The 21,831-nt window shown below is 49.7% G+C and overlaps 1 protein-coding gene across 13 annotated transcripts in view; it reads right to left on the bottom strand.

Moving 5' to 3' along the window:
- Positions 1–4,300: 4,300 nt before the first annotated feature.
- ERMARD (ER membrane associated RNA degradation) overlaps positions 4,301–21,831 on the bottom strand; it is a 44,501-nt gene continuing 26,970 nt past the window's right edge. For 8 of the 13 annotated variants that reach the window (XM_086318783.1, XM_086318778.1, XM_086318782.1 and 5 more), the window contains 9 exons: positions 17,971–18,000; positions 16,993–17,061; positions 14,992–15,165; positions 7,931–8,014; positions 7,155–7,231; positions 6,607–6,732; positions 6,171–6,389; positions 5,700–5,813; positions 4,301–4,488 (listed from right to left, as the gene is read on the bottom strand). In XM_086318783.1, coding sequence (XP_086174909.1) covers positions 4,308–4,488; positions 5,700–5,813; positions 6,171–6,389; positions 6,607–6,732; positions 7,155–7,231; positions 7,931–8,014; positions 14,992–15,165; positions 16,993–17,061; positions 17,971–18,000 — 1,074 coding nt within the window. In that variant the 3' untranslated portion in view covers positions 4,301–4,307. Of the gene's footprint in view, positions 4,489–5,587; positions 5,814–6,170; positions 6,390–6,606; positions 6,733–7,154; positions 7,232–7,930; positions 8,015–14,991; positions 15,166–16,643; positions 16,895–16,992; positions 17,062–17,970; positions 18,001–21,831 lie in introns of those variants that run through there. The other 5 variants (XR_015133491.1, XM_086318784.1, XM_086318780.1 and 2 more) reach the window with 5 other exon arrangements.

Here is a 21,831-nt window from a genome sequence, read left to right as displayed (position 1 = left end):
GGTTGGACATCTGAGGAGGGTTTTGGTGAGTTGACATGGCCCGTGTGGTGCTGGTGCTGAGCAGTCCAGGGGACCAGGGTCTGGGAACCATCAGTGTAAAAGCAAGAGAAAAACAGCCTGTAATTCAGAGCAGAGCCCACTATACCCTCTGCCTCTCGTGCGGGGCTGCTCACCTCCTGGGTCCACAGCACGTCCCTAAAGGGAAGCCATCTGGTCAGACGTCTAGGGTGACAGGGGCTCCCCTGGTGGCTCCCCTGGTGGCTCCCCAGGGAATCTGCCTGTAATGCAGGAGACCTGGGTTTGATTCCTGGGTCAGGAAGATCCCCAGAGAAGGAAATGGCCAGCCACTCCAGTACTCTTGACTGGAGAATCCCATGGACAGAGGAGCCTGGTGGGCTACAGTCCATGGGGTTGCAGAGTCGGGCACGACTGAGTGACTAACACTTTCACTTTCTAGGTTGACAGAAATGAGACCTCCTGGAACAGTTCAAATGGGAGAAATTACTTGGTTTAATAAAATAAAAGAAACTTTGAGTCAGGGGACAGTGTGTGAGAAGCTGAATCAGGGAGAGAAAGCAGGCCACGGAGGAAGTGCACTGGCGTCAGAATCCCCATCAGCCCACGAGGAAGCCCCGAGACAGGAGCGGCTGGTCTGCTCTGGGAAGCGATGCTGACGCCCAACGGCAGGGGCATCTCTCTGGGCCTGCTCGCCCGCCTGGTCCTGTGCCGGCTGCAGGCAGAGCCCGTCAGAGAGATGCAGCCGAGGCCTCTGGGCTACCTCGTCCCAGCGCCCCTTAGACAGGCAGGCAGGGCCGCCGCTGAGGCCGCCGTCGATCTGCGGAAGGGCTGGGGGCTGGCTGCGAGCAGACAGGCAGCAGAGCGCCGTGACCCTCCTGTGGCCCCAGCCCCAGCTCAGACCCGGACCTCGCCGTGAAGGCCGGTGGGTCCCCCGGCCCCCGGCCGTGGCGGGAAGGGCAGAGTAGAAGCAGGCAGAATGAGCTCTCCCCACGACCCTGAAGCCGGTAGCGCGCTGAGAGCCACCGGGGGTCACGCGGCCCGCAGCCTGTGGCCTGCGGAGCAGAGGGGTCGCTGCAGGGAAGCGCGGACGGGGGCTCACGTAATCAGACGCGACCCCGACCGCGACGCCGCTGCGGGACAGATCGCCACAGCCCCGGCCTCCGGTCAGCACCCCCGGGCGGGCACCCCGCCACACGCCCGCGGCCGAGCCCACAGCAGCGTTCTGGTTCCATCTCCGCGGCCTCGTGAGGGCTCTGCCAAGTCTCCAGGGGTCAGCAGAGCCTGGAACCCGCGGCCCCGTCGATGTGTGACACGGGCAGCAAACACGGCGGCCGAGACGGCCTGACGGAGTGTGGACAGCCACAGGCTGCAGCGTAAACCCAGCACCAAGCAGGCCTGGACGCACTTCGGGGGACGGACAGGTGGGCACCTCACTTGCCACCAAGGCAGCAGAGACGCCCAGGGGCCTCTGCGTCTTGGGAGCAATGTCTACAGGACTGGCGCCTGCCAGTGGCCGCTAACCAGTTTCCCAGCCAAATGGCCGCTTTCACAGGAGACCCAGAGTAAGCCCTGCAGGTGGACGTGAAGGCAGCTCTCACCCTGTGGTCTGGGCCACCAGGCCTGGTGGACAGGCATCCGCATCGACACGGGAGCCACACACAGGCCCACAGCACAGACCGAGGCTCCCGGACAAAGCCTGGCAGTTCCTCTCCTTGTGAGAGCCAGCTCCCTGCTGCTCTCGGACCCCACACAGACCAGGACACTCCCCACCCCAGGACCTGGGAACCCTGCACAGACCAGGACCCCTCCCCCCAGGACATGGGGACCCCGCACAGACCAGGACCCTCCTCATCCAAGAACCCCCTCCTCCAGAACCTGGGGACCCTGCACAGACCAGACCCCCAGGACCTGGGGACCCCACACAGACCAGGAGCCCCCCACCCCAGGACCTGGGAACCCTGCACAGGCCAGGATCCCCCAGGACCTGGGGACCCCACACAGACCAGGAGCCCCCCACCCCAGGACCTGGGGACCCTGCACAGACCAGGACCCTGCCTCTGCCCAGGGCTCTGAGTTTCCTCCTGACGGAGCCAGTTGCAGATGCGTCTGAACCTTTGAGCATCAGGCAGCCCCCCTCGAGTACCCCCCTCTCCACCTGACACCCCCACCGCGCAGCAGCCGGCTCCGCTTGCTCCACGGTGGGGGTCACAGTGACAAGCTCACTCCTCCTCGCATGTACCTACCTGTGTACCTACCGTGATGGCTGCCCAAAGCGTGAAGAGTTCTGTGATTTCTGCAGGCTGTGGACATCACCTGCAGGGCAAAGCCGCAGTACCCAGCTACACGGCGGCCCCAGGACAGCGGGGGCAGGGACTGCTCCAAGTCAAGTGCCAGGAAGGACCACGCAGTGAGGGGAGACCCACGGGAAGAGCGCGCTGGGTCAGGGAGGTCAGTGGTCAGGGGCCCAGGGGAATGAGCCTAGGGGTCAACACGAGGGGGTCAGAGGGGTGCAGGGGCGTGAGGAGGAAGGGCCCGCCCCTGGCATCTGGTGATGCAGGGAACCCCCCACCCCGTCACATCAGCCACTGGTGCTCAGCAAGGAGGGCGGCAGCCCCCGGAGGATGCAGCAGGGAGGGCAGTGCACACGGCTGTGTCCCTGCTGAGAGTACACAGTCACGGCGGCAGATGCGGGGAGCAGCCCCCGGCCCCACTGGAACCATGGCTGGGGGCGGTGCACTGGGAGCCCACTGGCCTGGACGCTTCTGTTCTCAAGAAAACGCTGCCACAGACAGGCTCAGGGCAGCCTTGCCAGGGACACAAAGGACAAAGGGCTGTGACTTGGGGGGCCTGCTCCCCATGTCCCTGGGGACAGCTGTGGCCCAGGCTGGGGCCCTGGGAAAGCTCCCAGCATCCCCATCTCCAGGGGTAAAAGGCAATGGACAACGACAGTTACCAGATTCCTAGCGGGAAAGCTCTTTGAGGAGTGAGGTTTGGGTCGACCTACCAGGTGAGGACCAGCGACCAGAGGTGAGCAGCGGAGGGAGGCGGCGGCGATGAGAGAGGAAGGGCTCCTCAGACCAGGGGCCCGGCCCTCGGGTCCCATGGTCACCACGCAGCTCGGCCGCTTCTTCCCTCCCCGCCAGCCCCATTCCAGTGCCAACACCAGCGGGGTTACGAGCGGTTATCCTCTAAATCATAATTTTGAGTCCAGCCTGGAGGCTGTGACCGACCACAGGACCTCCTCTGAGGGGGGCAATGGCGTGGGGGGTCTTGCGTCACAGTAGACAGAAGCAGGAGGCGTCCCCGTCTTTACCCTGTCTTTATCCTGTAAGTTCAGTTACAAGGGGGTGGCCACTGCTGAACTGGAGAAGCGACAGCTGGACCAGGGAAGTCTGGTCACGTGGCCCCACCCGCCCCACGGCAGCCTCCCCACCGACCTCTGATGGCAGAGAAGCCAGAGCACGTGGCAGGCCGCCCTTCCTGGGAGGCCGACTCGCCAGCAAGGCCAGGAGGAGGCTGTGCGGCCAGCGGGGGAGGGGCACAGCCAAGGGGACACAGACTCGGGCTTCAGGGCAGCCCTGCAGGGGCTCCTGGAGGCCCTCCCGCCTTGCTGCTGTGGACGAGGAGCTTCCCGGAGTGGCTGCCCAGGGCCTCCCGCGAGCCTGACCTGGGGGGTCTGCAGCCCGTCTCACTCTGTCCTCCCAGGGGCTGTGCTAAACCCGCCAGGCCTGGACCCCGGGGACATGCTGACCGGCAGGCTTGCTGCCCAGGGCCTTCCAGGAGCTGTTCCTCCCCACCTCTCTCCAGCGAGTTCTGCATCCCATCCACCTCACCCTCTGCTCCAAGGACGGGGTGACTGGCCCAAGGCCTCCCGCCGTGCTCCAGTGGCTGGTCCAGGGGTGGATGTCCACCCAGCCTGACCCATGAGTGCAGGGCAGGGTCCTGGTCACAGCCGTCGTTTCAAGATTAGCACTATGGCCAGTAAGATGTGGCCACCCACACCGGGGTGACGGCTGAGTGAGAAGACTCTCCTCTGCGTAGGACGCAGTCGGGAGACAAGGCCCCAAACTGCTGCGGCCACTGCTTCCCAGGGATCCACCTGAGGCTCACACCAGCAGCCGGAAGGCGACTGGAGAACTGCAGGGCAGGAAGCCTGGGGCCCTGCTGGAGCAGAGTCCCGAAACCACCTGCCCTTGGAAACACACCCTGCCCTTGGGTCTTCGATTCACAGGCTATGAAGTTCACACAGTCAGTCAGGTTTCTGATAGAGCCCGAGGCATCCTGACTTATCAGACGACTTTAATGGTGGATTTCTCGGCTAAATGCATTAACATCTGTTTCTTCTCAATAAAAGCCCAAATCTTCAACAAGGCCGTGTGTGTGAGACGGACAGCGTCGTCCCACTTGTTCCTGTCTTGCCTGGTGCAAGCTGCAAGGTTCTCTGTGTACTGCAAGATGCACTTTAAGAACCTGTTTCAAACAAAGAAAGTAATTTATCTATCCCACTGTAAATGCAACAAGGATTTACTGTATCCCCTTCATTCTGGAATCACAACTTAAGTACTCTAGGTAATTTTCACCTGAAGATTCCACAAAAGGAAATACATACAACATGGAAACGAGAGAACGCTACCTGGATGAAGGCGAGAACGCCAGTGTCAGTGTGCAGGGTGGACGTCCACGCGCCACACAGCGCACCCGCTCCCAGGCCCACGCAGGACACTCTGCTGATGGGACCTTAGGGGCCACCTGGACCACACTCACATAACAGACCCTCAAGACACTGGACCCTTGGGGGCTGCGCCTCCTGTTTCCACCCCACTAGCCTCACCCCCCGCCAGAGGGGCCACCCCCCTCCACAGTAGACACGTGCTGCTGGGAGCAGCCATCGCTGCTGAAAGGCTTCTGCTGGAAGATGACTCACCAGGAAGCCCACAGGGAACGCCCTCTGACTGGCGAGAAGGGCCACATCCACATTTCCCAAGTTCTCCTTAAAGTTTCCCAAGTAGCCCAAAATTGTCTCCAACTATGAATTTTTGAAATTTTTACACTTAGAAGTTAAAAGAATACAATGAATATCCACAGCCCCCTATCTAGACTGTGGCTTTCAGTTGAGGTGACTGTGCCCCCAAAGGGCACTGGGGGCGTCTGAGCCCTTTGTGGCTGTCACGACTGGGGGCTGCTGGCATCCAGTGGGCGGGGGGCACTGCCCTACAGTGCCTACATGGCCCTGCAGCAGACCATCTACAGATTAGAGCCGGACCAGGCTCCAGGAGCCCGTGCAGCTGAGGGTGGTGCAGCCTCCCCACAGCCTCCTCCCAGTATCGCCGTCTGGACAGAGTTCCCGTGGCCCTGAGGGAGGGATTCCAAAATCATTCACATGCAGATCACTCAGCTTTCTGAACTGTCAGCTCTAAAGGCTCACTGACTTGCACTGAAACCCACAGAGAAGAGCAGTTCAGAGTCAGATAGGAGGGAGCACGACTCAAAATACTGACACACAGCTTCACCTCCTGCAATGTGCACACGGACCCAGATGCCGCTGGTGTTCTGAAGTGTGCACACTGACCTCAGGTACTGCTGGTATTCTGAAGTGTGCACGTGATCTCAGATACTGCCGGTGTTCTGAAGTGTGCACACGGACCCAGATACCGCTGGTGTTCTAAAGTGTGCACACTGACCTCAGGTACTGCTGGTATTCTGAAGCATTCTTCCCAAGAACCATGTGAATGTTGATCAATTCCAGTGCAATCAGCAATAAAATCAGGTAAAGCATCGGAGACAGAAGCTTCATACTAAAAACATAAGATCAGTTAAAATTTAGTAAGTGCTAAATATTTATCACCTTTATAAGGTGCCTTCGTGAGGACGCAGCGCGTTCTACATACACACTGCCGGCACCGCCGGGTAGATCTGCTGTTACCTTTAAAATCCAAAAATTCGCTGGGTCTCTAGAACCCATATTCTAAACTTACAGGTGGTATTTACAGTGACACTTATTGCACTTTTTCTCGAAAATAAGCATTCTCTGAAGTGGGAGCAGAAGCCCATCAGCTGAGAGCCGCCCAGGAGAGCTCCGCCCATGACACTCCACTCAGCAGGCCCTGGACCTGCGCACCAGGGCTCCGCCCACCAGGTCACGCAGCACGCACCTGCGCACCAGACGCAGGTAATTCCGCCTCTGCCGCGAGCGCAGGCTTCGGTCCTCCCACTGCCGGCGCCTCAGCTCCACGCACACGGCTACCTGTCCACAAACGCGGCGGCAGTGGGCGCTGACCCTCCGGAGCACAGCCAGCACCTCCAGGACAGCTCGGGGGCAGAAGAGGGTCCGCACGGGGATGCTGCAGAGCACATGGAGCAGGCGGGGCCACCTGCGGGGTGGAGAGCGGGTCCTGAGGGCCTGTCTGCCCCGGGCCGGCGGCCTGCACACTTGCCGCGGCCGTGTCACAGGCGTCAGACTCGGCAGATCCCGCGTGAGAATCTCTGTCGCCACACGCACTGTCAGGGCTTATCTGACAGCTCCTCCGCGAAGTCTGCAACCCAACACACCTCCCCCAGGCCCAAGCACCCAGGGCGCCCTGGACTCACTCCTCAGGAGGAAGGGGCCCTGGGAGGTGGGCAGCGCGGTGTGTCTCAGGCACATGGCAACACAGCCCAGCCACGATTTCTGTGATTAAAGAGCTGCAGACATCTGTTTCAGAATCACCTTCTGATCTGAAGACAGGAAACATTTAAAGACATGTGACAAAGAGCAGTTGCCCAATTAGGGCCAGTGCAAACTGATGTTTATTTCAGTGGTTCCCTGGGCAAAGCACTTCATCTGCAACTTGCTTTCCCCAAAATGAAATGAAAAAGCCATGTAGGAGACCAAGGTAAAGGTAAATGACAGAGGCACCACCAACTGACTATTCTGCTGGATGCCACCCACCTGCCCAGGAGGCCTGCCTTCATGCTTGAGCCCTAGGTCTCTGCAAACGCTTCCCCCACGACTGGGCCCTGAGACCCCCAGTCTCAGCCCTCCAGCACCTAGCCCTAGTACTTCCTCCTTGGGACCTGTCTCCTGACAGTCTTGCCAGAGAAGACACTGTTTGGAGCTGAGGTTCACAGAGCCTTGCGAGGCTTCTGTGAGGACTCACCGCACAGGCTCCCTTTCAGCTTCTTCGGGCAAAGGCAGCAGAGGCCAAGCTCCAATGCTCCCCTCACAGCTCAGCACCTAACACACCGTATTTGTAAAATTGTTACAGAGGCTACATATGAAAACTTGGTGGGCATCTATTATTTGGTCAACACAGGTAAAGGAAGGCAGGTGAAAACATGAGATCCTTAGGAAGTGTCGACAGCCCCTCCCACCCGACACTCCTGGGGACCGTCCACTCCGGGCTCGGCTTCTCTCCGACACCTCTGCAAAGCTCCCCAACCCATTCTGCACTGATTCTACAGCTTCCTTTCAGAATTTCTACTAGCAGCTATTGTGACGATTATATTCTTGGACATGACCCCACCTTGCTCCCTGGTACCTCCTGCCATATGTAAAATAAAGTTTCTGAGCCACTCTCCAATCACAATATCCGGGTAGAGATGCTCACAAGCTTATTGCTTGTTTAATCTACAGGTTAACGAAAGCTGGTCAGACGAAGCTGACATCCCTCACCACTGCCAAGCAACACCTGTGACAGGTCCTGGGTTAACGGCACGCAGTCACCCACAAAGTACTAAAAACACCGAGGATGCAAACCGACCATCACCTCAACTGCTAGACCCCAGAAAGATGCAGTGGCCAGGCCAAGGCCACACATCTGGGAGGCACACAAGCCACAGAGCCAGGTCTGGGGACCCGAAGCTGGGCTGGAGGAGGTGGGCTGCACCCGTCAAATCTCTACAACTGTGGACCTGCACACCCCTCCCCACATACCTGTTTTTTAAGCTGAGAAGCTGGGTGGCAGCGAGAAACGTAGGTTCCTGCAAGGTTAATCAGTGACCCCACCGCTGCTTTTTCCTGGTTTAGAGAAAACAGACCATTGTTACTACAACTTTGGTCAGGCTCCTGCTTCTCTGCTATCGCATCTGAGGTCACATAAGAGTCCTGACTTTCTGTTAACTCCCTACACATAATTCTCTCAGCTAAAAGAAGGAAAACTCTTCATTAAAATGGATTTGATAAAGTAGTCAAGCCATAACCAACAAAATTATCTTAAATAAGGCTGATTAATAGTGATCAATTACATATGCTACTCTGTCCACAATGCAGCAAAACCAGAAATAAATGAGAAAAAGAGTCCAAACAATTGGACTCTCTAAGAGAGTCTCCTGAAAAACTAGGACACAACAAGAATTTAAACATTAAAAATGAATATACCTAGAAAAGGATTACATACTATAAACACTCAACTGCCAGACATATAAGTATTTTTAAAAGAGTAAAAAAATTACATTATTTACAGCTGACACACCTGTATAACTGGCAAACCCGAGTCTGTGGACTATTACAAAATGTGGTCAACGGATGAAGGGAATGGCAAACGACTCCAGTGTTCTTGCCTTGAGAACCCCATGAACAGGATGAAAAGGCAAAAGATAGGACACTGGAAGATGAACCCAAAGGTCAGTAGGTGTCCAATTTGCTACTGAGGAAGAGCAGATAAACAGCTCCAGAAAGAATGAAGAGACTGATCCAAAGCAGAAAAGATGCCCAATTGTGGATGTGTCTGGTGGTGAAAGTAAAGTCCAGTGCTGTAAAGAACAACACTGCATATGAACCTGGAATGTTAGGTCCATGAATCAAGGTAAATTGGAAGTGGTCAGACTGGAGATGGCCAGAGTGAACATCAACATTTTAGCAACTGGTGAACTAAAATGGACAGGGATGGGTGAATTTAATTCAGATGACCATTATACCTACTACTGTGGGCTAGATCCCTTGGAAGAAATGGAGTAGTCCTCAGAGTCAACAAAGGAGTCTGAAATGCAGTACTTGGGTACAATCTCAAAAACGACAGAATGATCTCAATTTGATTCCAAAGCAAACCATTCAACATCACAGTAATCCAAATCTATGCCTCAACCACAGGTGCCGAAGAAACTGAAGTTGAACGGTTCTATGAAGATCTAGAAAACCTTCTAGAAATAACACCAAAAAAAGATGTCCTTTTCATCCTAGGGGACTAGAATGCAAAAGTAAAAAGTCAAGAGATACCTGGAGTAATAGGCAAGTTTGGTCTTGGAGTACGTAATGAAGCAGGGCAAAGGCTAACAGAGTTGTGCCAAGAGAACACACTGGTCATAGCAAACACCTTCTTCCAACAACACAAGAGAAGACTCTACACATGGACATCACCAGATGGTCAATACTGAAATAAGACTGATTATAACTTAAATTAGTCCACCCAATTCTACTGTTTTTGAAGGACGTAGAGTATGGAATGTATTGGATTATGAGGTGTGGTCAATGAAGTAATGAGCCCCCTCCCCCACAAATGTCGTTGGTACATGTTATGCTAACTTACCAGCTAAAGGAGATTTTGCATATGTGAATAAAGACCTGTGACCTGTGTAGTTCCAATTTTATCACAAGGGACCTAATAAGAAGGAGGCAGAATTAGAGTCAGAAACAAGGAGCTGTGAAAAGTGCACAGCGGTTGGAATGACGCACTCTAGAGACGGAAGAGGAGGCCATGAGCACAGACGCGCAGGCGGCCTTCGAAAACTGGAAAAAAGGAGCAGCCAGAATGTCCTCCATGAGCACAGACGCGCAGGCGGCCTTCGAAAACTGGAAAAAAGGAGCAGCCAGAATGTCCTCCATGAGCACAGACAGGGCAAGCTGGACCTGAGTCCAATAGGATTCATTTTGGATTTCTCAAAGCAAAACCATGAGATGCTATATCTGTGTTGTTTTAAGCCCCTAAGTTTATAATAATCTTTTACAATAGCAATAGGACATGAATATTAATACATGAAGTGAGTGCATATTATAAACCAGAAGGCAGGCAGACCAGCATATTAAGAAGGAACATTTGAATTACCCCAAACTCCTTAATTTGTCATTTTTCAGGGAGTGGGGGAGTCCTCGAGTAAACTTTTCATTATAAAATTAAAATTCAGTTCAGTTCACTTCAGTAGCTCAGTCTTGTCGGACTCTTTGTGACCCCATGGACTGCAGCACGCCAGGCTTTCCTGTCCATCACCAACACCCAGAGCTTGCTCAAACTCATGTCCACTGAGTCAGTAATGCCATCCGACCATATCATCCTCTGTCATCCCCTTCTCCTCCTGCCTTCAATTTTTCCCAGCATCATCTTTTCCAGAGAGTCAGTTCTTCACATCAAGTGGACAAAGTATTGGAGTTTCAGCTTCAGCATCTGTCCTTCCAATGAATTTTCAGGACTGATTTCCTTTAGGATGGACTGGTTGAATCAAAATGTCTACTTTAGCTCTTGGTAATGCAAATGCAAATTTATCATCAATTTCCTTCTTCTCATATCTCTTCAAATGCTCGGAATATTGCTTCTTTTCTTCTACCAAGCACATCAAAAACTAGGAAAGCTTCACTTTCACCCGGGTGCACCATTTTCAGAATGTAGTTTTCAATCCCCTTCTTTGTGTTCAAATGTCGTGACTGTTTTCCAATGTGTGTATAAAGCTTCACTCCTAACACTCTTATGTACTCACAGGTGTTTACCTTACTTTACTATATTTCCTATAAAATAATAATGTAAATAAAAGTGGCTTTAAGAATCAAAAAAAAAAAAAAAAAGATTGATTATATCCTTGCAGCCAAAGATAGAGAAGCTCTATCAGATCAGGTCAGATCAGATCAGTTGCTCAGTCGTGTCTGACTCTTTGCGACCCCATGAATCGCAGCATGCCAGGCCTCCCTGTCCATCACCAACTCCCAGAGTTCACTCAGACTCACGTCCATCAAGTCAGTGATGCCATCAAGCCATCTCATCCTCTGTCGTCCCCTTCTCCTCTTGCCCCCGATCCCTCCCAGCATCAGTCTTTTCCAATGAGTCAACTCGTCACATGAGGTGGCCAAAGTACTGGAGTTTCAGCTTTAGCATCATTCCTTCCACAGAAATCCCAGGGCTGATCACCTTCAGAATGGACTGGTTGGATCTCCTTGCAGTCCAAGGGACTCTCAAGAGTCTTCTCCAACACCACAGTTCAAAAGCATCAATTATTTAGCGCTCAGCCTTCTTCACAGTCTTGAGAAGCTCTATACAGTCAGCAAAAACAAGACCTGGAGCTGACTGTGGCTCAGATCATAATCTCCTTATTGCCAAATTCAGACTTATACTGAAGAAAGTAGGAAAAGCCACTAGGCCATTCTCAATTGACCTAATCAAATCCCTTATGATTATACGGTGGAGGTGACGAACAGATTCAAGGGGTTAGATCTGGTAGACAGAGTGCCTGAACAACTATGGAAGGAAGTTCATAAAACTGTACAGAGGCAGTGACCAAAACCATCCCCAAGAAGAAGAAATGGAATAAGCCAAACTGGTTGTCTGAGGAGGCTTTACAAATAGCTGAGAAAAGAAGAGAGGTAAAAGACAAAGGAGAAAAGGTAATATACACCCATCTGAATGCAGCGTTCCAAACAACAGCAAGGAGAGATAAGAAAGCCTTCAGTGAACAATGCAAAAAAACAGAGGAAACAACAGAATGGGAAAGACTAGAGATCTCTTCAAGAAAACAGAGATACCAAGGGAATGTTTCACGCAAAGACGGGCACAAAAGGACAGAAATGGTATGGACCTAACAGAAGCAGAAGAGATTAAGAAGAGGTAGCAAGAATACACAGAAGAACTATACAAAAAAAGGTCTTAATGACCCAGATAACCACGATGGTTGATCACTAACCTAGAGCCAGACATTCTGGAGTGTGAAGTCAAGCAGGCCTTAGGAAGCATTACTACAAATAAAATTAGTCAAGGTGATGGAATCTCAGCTGAGCTATTTCAAATTCTAAAAGATGATGCTGTGAAAACGCTGCACTCAATATGCCAGCAAATTTGGAAAACTCAGCAGTGGCCACAGGACTGAAAAAGGTCAGTCTTCATTCCAATCACAAAGGGCAGTGCCGAAGAATGTTCAGATTACCGCATAATGGCACTCATTTTCACATGCCAGCAAGGTAATGCCCAAAGTCATTCAAGCTAGCCTTGAATAGCACGTGAACTGAGAACTTCTAGATGTTCAAGCTGGATTTAGAAAAAACCAGAGGTCAAATTGCCAACATCCTTTGGATCATAGAAAAAGCAAGAGAATTCCAGAAACACATCTGCTTCATTGACTACGATAAAGCCTTTGACTGTGTGGATCACAACAAACTGTGGAAAATTCTTCAAGAGATGGGAATATCAGACCACTTGACCTGCCTCCTGAGAAACCCGTATGCAGGTCAAGAAGCAACAGTTAGAACCAGACATAGGACAATGGACTGGTTCAAAATTAGGAAAGGAGTAAGTGAAGGCTGTATATTGTCACCCTGCTTATTTAATTACTATGCAGAGTACAATCATGTGAAATGCTGGGCTGGATGAAGCACAAGCTGGAATCAAGACTGCCGGGAGAAATAGCAGCAACCTCAGATATGCAGATGATACCACTCTAATGAAACAAAGTGAAGAGGAACTAAAGAGCGTCTTGATGAAAGTGAAAGAGGAGAGTGAAAAAGCTGGCTTAAAACTCAACATTTGAAAAACTAAGATCATGGCATCTGGTCCCATCACTTCATGGCAAATAGATGGGGAAACAATGGAAACAGTGAGTCTTTTTGTGGGCTCCAAAATCACTGCAAATGGTGACTACAGCCATGAAATTAAAAGACGCTTGCTCCTCAGAAGAAAAACTATGACCAACCTAGACAGCATATTAAAAAGCACACGCATCACTTTGCTGACAAAGGTCCATCTACTCAAAGCTATAGCTTTTCTAGTAATCATGTACAGATGTGAGAGCTGGACCATAGAGAAGGCTGACGCCAAAGAACTGATGTTTTCAAACTGTGCTGGGGAAGACTCTTGAGAGTCCCTTGAACAGCAAGGATATCAAACCAATCAACCCTAAAGGAAATCAGTCCTGAATATTCATTGGAAGGATTGATGCTGAAGCTGAAGCTGAAGCTCCAATCCTTTGGCCACCTCACGCAAAGAGCCAACTCACTGGTAAAGAGCCTATGCTGGGCAAGACTGAGGGTAGGAGAAGAAGGGAGTGACAGAGAATGAGATGGTTGGAAGGTATCACTGAATCAATGGACATGAGTTTGAGCAAATTCCCGGAGGTAGTGAAGAACAGGGAAGCCTGGCATGCTGCAGTGAGGTTGCAGAGTCGGACATGATTTGCCACTGAAGAACAGCAAAGTCAGTGAGTTGATAGCTGAGAAACTTAATACATGTAAGTCAAAAGCTTCCCTATGTATAAGCAATGACTACCTAGAGCTCTCAACAGCTCAGAACCACTCAAATGGCCAGCTGTTACTTGGAGAAGAAATGCAGTCAACTTCCATTTACTCTGACACCTACACAGATCAGAGAGCAATCAGGCTCACAGGGCGGTTGGTACCTGGTAGGGTCGCCAGGACTCACACCTGAAGCGATGAGCCTGTGGCCACCACAGCACACGTGGCTTCCCTGGCGACAGGAGCCGTGGGAGGGCCTATGAGCACTGGGGACACATGGGGGGCGGTGCGGGGGCGGCAGGGGAGGGGGACGCGGCTCTGGGGCTCAGTCTTGAGGGAGAGCGGGGAAGCTGGGGAGTGAAGCGGGGGACGGGCCTTGGGGCCTGAGCAGCCACTTGTCAGGGAACAGTGTTCAGTCTTGCAAAAGTATCAATTATCCCCACATTAATCCATCAGGAGCTCATCCCTGTGGGCTTCCTGTTTAACTTCACAGGTTCACTGGAATAATAACAATTAGAGAAGAGGCAGCACATTCTGAAGAAGAGGAGAAACAGGACCATAATGTCAGACACTAATGTTAGTATTAATGTCGACACCAACTAACCTGTTGTAAGACCTAAAGACAAGAAAGGGAGTCCAGGTCCGGAGTCCAGGGCACCCTGCACAGAGGTGTTTATTCTCTAAATGGGGTTGGCCAGCTTGCAAGCAATTTGTTAAAGAAAAAAATAAGCTAGATTCCCAGATGAAATAAATTCCTGCTGGATCAAAAGATGTAAATGGAAAAAAAGCTATAGAACTATAATGGAAAGATATGAATACTTCTATAATTTTGGAAAACAAAAGGTCTTTTAAGAAGAACTCCAAATGCAAAAGCCAGAGAGGAAAAACCTAAAGATACATAACAGCAATATAGATAGAGAGACCGTCATAATGAGAGAAGGACAAATATCATGATATCGCTCATATGTGGAATATAAAAAAGTGGTACAAATAACTTATTTACAAAATAGAGACAGAGTCACAGCAGCAGAAACCAATCTCACAGCTACCAGGGGATAAGGGGGCCCGGGGATGAACTGGGGACTGGGCCGACACACACACACCGCTACACACGAAACGGGGACTCAAGGACCCGCTGCGCAGCGCGGGGACTCCACTCAGTGATCACACGCTCCACCACAGCGGCCTGTACAGGAGAGGAGTCTCAGACAGTGTAGATAGATATATGTATATATGTGTGTGTGTGTGTGTAAGTGATTCACTTTGCTGTACACCTGAAGCTAACACACTGTAAATCAACTATACTCCATTAAAACTTTTTAAGTAAATAAATATAGATTTAGAGTAAAAAAAAAAAACGATGAATTATTTTAGGTGAGATCAAGTAATATTAATTAATTTGTTATAGAGAATACATGTCCACAAGCAATCTGTTCAGATGGAGGCAAGCCGTAACTCAAATAAATTAAAACAAAAGATAATTAAAATATAACTAATTACATTTGGAAACAACTCCATTCCCTCTCAACTGAAAGAAGTGAACCTAATGAAACATCTTCTTCCCTACACATTACCTTAAACACTGCTAACAGATCTTCATCGATAAATCTGAGTAAAAGGACAAAGCAAAACGCAAGCAGCTGACTGGCTGCTTCTTTCGGAAATTCAGGTAAACTGACTTCCCCATGGCTTAACCGATCTCTTAGACGGGGACCCTCCTGATGGTTTAGGAAATCCCAGAGAAATTCCTACCAAAAAAAGGACACAAAAAATATGTGGTTAGTATTCTCAGCAGAAAGAAGGAAGTCTGAAGGCCCAGAAAGGGCAAGCCGAAGCAGCAGTGTTCATTACGGAAAAGTGAGCCTGGAAGAGAGAGTCAGTCAAGGTCGCAGAGCAGACAAGCACCAAGTCACCCGGGATCCCTCGGCTTCTCCTACACCCGCCGCCTCTGCTGCGTTCTCCTGTGGGACCTCCCTTCTGTGTATCAGCACCCTGCTACCTGAGGCAGGATGCTCCTGGGAAGCCGTGTCCTCTGGAACTGCACCCCACAACCTCAGGCAGGAGCCCTACTGCTCAGGCTGGATCTCCCGGGAGCCGTGTTTCTGCACCCATTCCTCGGCAGGCTGACAAGAACCTGGCAAGTCCAGAGGACCGGGCACCAGGGCTGCAGAGCTGCCTGCATGGCCCCAGTGCCCGGCAGCAGCACCAGAGGACTGGGCACCAGGGCTGCAGAGCCCTGCACGGCCCCAGTGCCCGGCAGCAGCACCAGAGGACTGGGCACCAGGGCTGCAGAGCCGCCTGCATGGCCCCAGTGCTCGGCAGCAGCACCAGAGGACCGGGCACCAGGGCTGCAGAGCCCTGCACGGCCCCAGTGCCCGGCAGCAGCACCAGAGGACCGGGCACCAGGGCTGCAGAGCTGCCTGCGCAGCCCCAGTGCCCGGCAGCAGCACCAGAGGACTGGGCACCAGGGCTGCAGAGCCCTGCACGGCCCCAGTGCCCGGCAGCAGCGCCATTCCCAGCCTCACCCCACGAAGGACGAGGACTGTGTTGACCACACCTGGAATCCACAGCTGTGCTCACGACAACACCGGTTTTCTTTCCCCTCGTCCCTCTTTCTCACATGTCCTTTCTCAGATCACCCTTTTATTTTTGAAGCCTTGTGAAGACACGGCTGTTTTCTTAATGGCAAATGTTCAAGAACTCTTCCACAGGCAGAGGAAAAAGAGTCAGAAAACCAAATTTTCTGATTCAGGCAAACTGCCGCTGGACAGAGGAGTCATAGAGATTCAAGATGACAAAGAGCTTTAGATAAACGAGTTCAATCATGCTAACTTCCTGGTAGCAGAAAGGAGTGACTGATGTCACACAGCTGACTCCCAGTTAAAAAATATAAAAATTCTATTTACAGTCCAAAGAAGTCACTGCAATATCCTCATAAAATACAAAAATTTGACAAATAGAAACAGTTCTAAAAAATTATCTTCTCATCCAACACTCTATCTTACTAGTCACATCTGACTTTACTGTTAATAAAGCAGATAGAGTCCCTGCTACCAGCACAGATGGGCTTCCCTGCTGGCTCAGATGGTAAAGAATCTGCCTGCAATGCAGGAGACCTGGGTTCTATCTTTGAGCCAGGAAGATCCTCTGGAGAAGGGAATGGCTACCCACTCCAGTATTCTTGCCTAGAGAATCCCATGGACAGAGGAGCCTGGTGGGCTGCGCACATACAGTCCATAGGCTCACAGAGAGACGGACATGACTGAACGACTAACACTGTGACACGTTTCATCAATAAACTCACATAACCCACAAGTTCAAACACTGTTAGGACCAGGGTGACTAAGTCGTCAGGTCCTAGGGAAAGGACGTCTGAATAATCAGCATGAAGCACAGGACCTGAGCTTGCTCAGAGCTCAGCCAGCGTCGGCTGCAAAGACAGTGGAATTCAGACGTGTGAATGCTCCAGAAGCACTTCTGGGCAGGAAACAAGACAAAATTAATGTCATTTTTGAGAAGATCTAATCATATTGGTAAGTAGCAGGGTATTAAATTATAAATGCCTGACACTTTACCATTGCAGGCTCTCCCAGGAAAAGAGGAAGTTGGTTGATTTTACCATCATTCAAGTGTTTTGCCAATATCTAAAACAACAAAAGGAAGTAAATTGATTAACTGGTATACACATATACACACACAGAACTTTCAGTATCAAAAGATCCTATACATGTGGCATGACATGTGTTAAGTCCAAAGCAGATTAAATAAGAACAGTCTTAAAGTAGCAACCACCTATTTAAGAAAGGTCTTCTTAACCAATATAATGAGTTTAAGAAGATATATATATGTATTCTTAACTGTGTGAATGTATGTGTTCATGTGTTTACATGTGTCTAGGTGTGTATATGTGCTTATATATATTCATGTATATGTATGTGCATATACGGGCTTCCCTGGTGGCTCAGATGGTAAAGAATCCACCTGCAATGCAGGAAACCCAGGTTCAATACCTGGGTCAGGAAGATCCCCTGGAGAAGGGAATGGCAACCCACTCCAGTATTCTTGCCTGGAGAATTCCATGGAGCCTGGGGCCTGGTGGGCTACAGTCCATGGAGTCACAAAGAGTCGGACACAACTGAGCAACTAACACATACTCATGTGTGCGTGTATGTATGTGTGTGTTTATGGGTAGTTTGTGTATATGTGTATATATGTGTTTATGTATACCTGCAAACACTGTACATGGTGCGTTTACACATATATACATGTGTGTACATGTATTTTGTGGCCTTTCCATAATTACTAATTAGCCGGAAAGCTATACTCAACACTATCATCAGCTTTCTCTTTTTTTCTGCTTATGTGAATAAGCATAAGCATATTATGTCCTCAATATTTTCCTGCGAGCATATGATTTATGGTTTTTAATTTGATTGGTTTAATTTTAATTAAAATCAATCAAATTAATTTGATTTTTAATTTTATATTTTAATTTTTATTTTAAACAAATGCAACGTTCTGTTTATCTCAAGATATCTTAGAAGTTTACTTACTTCATCGAAGGTAGTATAAAGAGCTGTTGACTTCAGAAAAGGAAAGAAAATAAATAATTAAAGCAAAATACAAGTCATGTGACATTATTCAAAGCAGGAAAAAATTCTAGCACAGGGACACAAGTATGAAGCCTTCATTTGTAAATAAAACTTTATCTAGCAACACTTTGGGAAGGACGTGGCTGACAACATAAACACGATACACAAGGCATGAAGATACAGCGATCCTGGCGGGCAAGCCCCATGAGACTATCGCCCTCACACGCTCAGCAATTCAGGATCCCACAGCTTCACAAATCACTACTCACACACAGAGCACCTCTACTGATGGCTGGTATTTGTGTGCAAGTGAGCACAATCAAGTATTTTCTCCAACAAGCAGCCCGTGCCTTTCACACTTCTTGAGTAACTGGCACAGCAGGGTTTACAGATGTGGCTCGGGGCCAGACTGCCTCGACGTTCCAATCCCAACTTCAGCACCTTCTGCACGTGAAACCCCAAGGACCTTCACACACCCCAGTTTCTCTGCTAAACCAGAAATGAGGAACGCCCATCTCAAAGGCTTCTGGGGAAGTCAACACGATTTTACACACAGCATGCCAAAATCAGTATTGTGAGGAGGTCGAGCACCCAAAAAGCATGTTGCACTTATTAATGCTTAATAACAGATTTTCATTTTAATATTATCAAATATTCTTCAACATGTATTACTGTGCAGATGGCTCTAAAGCCTGTTCTGCTGATGCTAAAATCTCCCCTGAGCTCTATTCTAAGTATTCAACTGCCTACTAAATATCCCTACCACTTCCTCAAAAAGACTGAACTTCTCACTCATCTCCATAAATGATGAAAATTAACTTCTATCTTGTTTTACAGAATTGGTATAAATATCGTCTCTTGCACCCCTAATACACATAAGCTTCTAAAAAGTCACAAAGTCTCATTCATCTTCACAACCTCCATTGACTCTGAAGAGATCTTATGCCATAAAATAATCATAGAATTTGCAAAAGCAATTTATAGTTTTACAAAGTATTTTCATTTGTATATCGCCTTATAAGTAAACTGTATGAACATTATTTTTCATACAAAGTTAAAAGCACATTGTATTTCCTTCCTGACCACTTGCCCAGTCCCCATGTCTTTGAGAGAGAAGCTTCATCTAACTTATTTCATCTGTTTGATGACTGTCATTTATAACTTTATTGCTACTTCTGTCTCGGTTGTTTGGAAAAGGTATATGGATTCATTACATATTCTAATGTACTGTCTACAGATTATAAAATAAAGTCAAGCATGTATTTGCTGATACTTTTTAAGTTGACCTGTCTTTATACTTAGAAATGTCTCTTTATTTTTTATTTTTTTTAATTTAAATTTATTTATTTTAATTGGAGGCTAATTACTTTACAATATTGTATTGGTTTTGCCATACATCAACATGAATCTGCCACGGGTATACACATGTTCCAATCCTGAACCCCCCTCCCACCTCCCTCCCCATACCATCCCTCTGGGAAAAGTAGCTTTCCTTGGTGGCTCAGACGCTTAAGAAACTGCCTGCACTGCAGGAGACCCAGGTTCAATCCCTGGGTTGGGAAGATCCCCTGGAGAAGGAAATGGCACCCCACTCCAGTATTCTTGACTGGAGAATTCCATGGACAGAGGAGCCAGGTACAGCCCATGGGGTCGTGAACAGGCAGTTAGGACTGAGTGACTATCACTCACTCATCAGTACTGATGTTAGGTTTATTCTGGATAAAAGTCTGGGCTAAAATTTAAGATATTATTTGATAAACTGTATCCTCTGCAGAAACAGCCACAGTATCTACTTGTGCAGTGAAATGACAACGAAATGACCAAATTCATGAACCACAGCGTCATGCACCGAGTGGCCAGGACACCATGAAGTCAGTTCTAAGAACACTCGAATGAGAGCTGACACTGGGGCTCCAGCTCTTTCCACTGAAGGCCAGGCTTCACTCCATGACACTGGGCTGGGCAGAGCCCAGTGAGAGGCACTGGGTGTGGGCACCAGCGGGCACCAGCAGACCAAGTATGGGCATCCCAGGCCCAAGGGTGACACAGAGGCCTCTACAAAACGCAGGGCAGAGCCAGCTCCAGATGAGACAGAGGCAGAGCAGAGGGAAGCAGTGTTAGCGCTGAGCAGAGCCAGCTCCAGATGAGACAGAGGCAGAGGGAAGCAATGTTAGCGCTGAGTAGAGCCAGCTCCAGATGAGACAGAGGCAGAGGGAAGCAGTGTTAGCGCTGAGCAGAGCCAGCTCCAGATGAGACAGAGGCAGTGCAGAGGGAAGCAGTGTTAGCGCTAAGTAGACAAGGCTCTGAGAGGTCACCCCTGTGGCCCCAAGTGGCCACGCAGGGAACAGCAGGCAAGGAAGAGGAAAGGTGTGCATGTCCAGGAACTGGCAAGGAGTCTAAATGATGCTGGTGAAATCAAGTAGAGAACAAAGTGCAGAAAGGCTGGGGCCAGACTCTGAGATCCTTTAAACCATGCAGAAACGTGAGCAGTGCAATCAGGTGCTGGAAATCATGAAAGGCTTTTAAGCAGATGGGTTCATAGAAGACACAGGAATACTCATAAACTTAGCAAATAATCAGTGGCAGTGTGATTAGAGGAGGAGGAGAAGCACGAAGACCTGTGAGACACAAGCTCAGGTGAGCAAGATACGAGCCAGCGAGGCCGAGCACTGATGGACCATGGGATAAATCAGGGGCAGGACCGACTAGCAGGGTGACGCACAGGAGGATGGAGGACAAGCGGAGCACAGTTGGCGCCGAAGCTGGATGCAGAGCCATGAAGAGGACAGAGTTATGTCTGACTCTTTGCAACCCCATGAATCACAGCACGCCAGGCCTCCCTGTCCTTCACCAACTCCCGGAGGCTTCTCAAACTCATGTCCATCGAGTCAGTGATGCCATCCAACCATCTCATCCTCTGTCGTCCCCTTCTCCTCCCGCCTTCAATCTTTCCCAGCATCAGGGTCTTTTCAAATGAGTCAGCTCTTCGCATCAGGTGGCCAAAGTATTGGAGTTTCAGCTTCAACATCAGTCCTTCCAATGAATATGCAGGACTGATCTCCTTTAGGATGGACTGGTTGGATCTCCTTGCAGTCCAAGGGACTCTCAAGAGTCTTCTCCAACACACAGTTCAAAAGCATCAATTCTTCGGGGCTCAGCCTTCTTTATGGTCCATCTCTGACATCCATACATGACTACTGGAAAAACCATAACTTTGACTAGACGGATCTTTGTCAGCAAAGTAATGTCTCTGCTTTTTAATATGCTGTCTAGGTTGGTCATAGCTTTTGTTCCAAGGAGCAAGCATCTTTTAATTTCATGGCTGCAGTCACCATCTGCAGTGATTTTGGAGCCCAATAAAGTCTGTCACTGTTTCCATTGTTTCCCCATCTATTTCCATGAAGTGATGGGACCAGATGCCAAGATCTTAGTTTTTTGCACGTCAGCAGATGGCGGAGTAGAAAGACGTGCGCTCATCTTCTCCTGCGAGAACTCCAAAACTGCGGCTCACCGCTGAACCACTGCCGACAGGAGGATGCTGGAGCCCACCGAAAAAAGACACCCATGTCCAGGGACGAAGGAGAAGCCCAGACAAGACGGTAGGAGGGGCAAGATCATGTGTGGAATAAGGATAGTAAGGAATATCAGAGAACAAACTTGTGGAAGAAGAAAAATGCCTCTTTTGAAATAAAGTAAATCTGGGAGCTGGGGAAGCGCCTATGAACATACTCAACAAACAGGTGCAAACGTACCACAGGAGATCAAAGAACTGTGAGTGAGAAAGAATGCCTTGAAGACGGCTGGATTTAACGCGCTGAACCC

Source organism: Bos grunniens, chromosome 9 (assembly GCF_055505025.1).
Source record: "Bos grunniens cultivar Pamir isolate PY7600 chromosome 9, Bosgru_T2T1.0, whole genome shotgun sequence".
In the NCBI taxonomy this organism is placed as follows: domain Eukaryota; kingdom Metazoa; phylum Chordata; class Mammalia; order Artiodactyla; family Bovidae; genus Bos; species Bos grunniens.
Note: the sequence above shows the minus strand (reverse complement) of the source record. Positions and strands in the feature narration are given on the sequence as shown.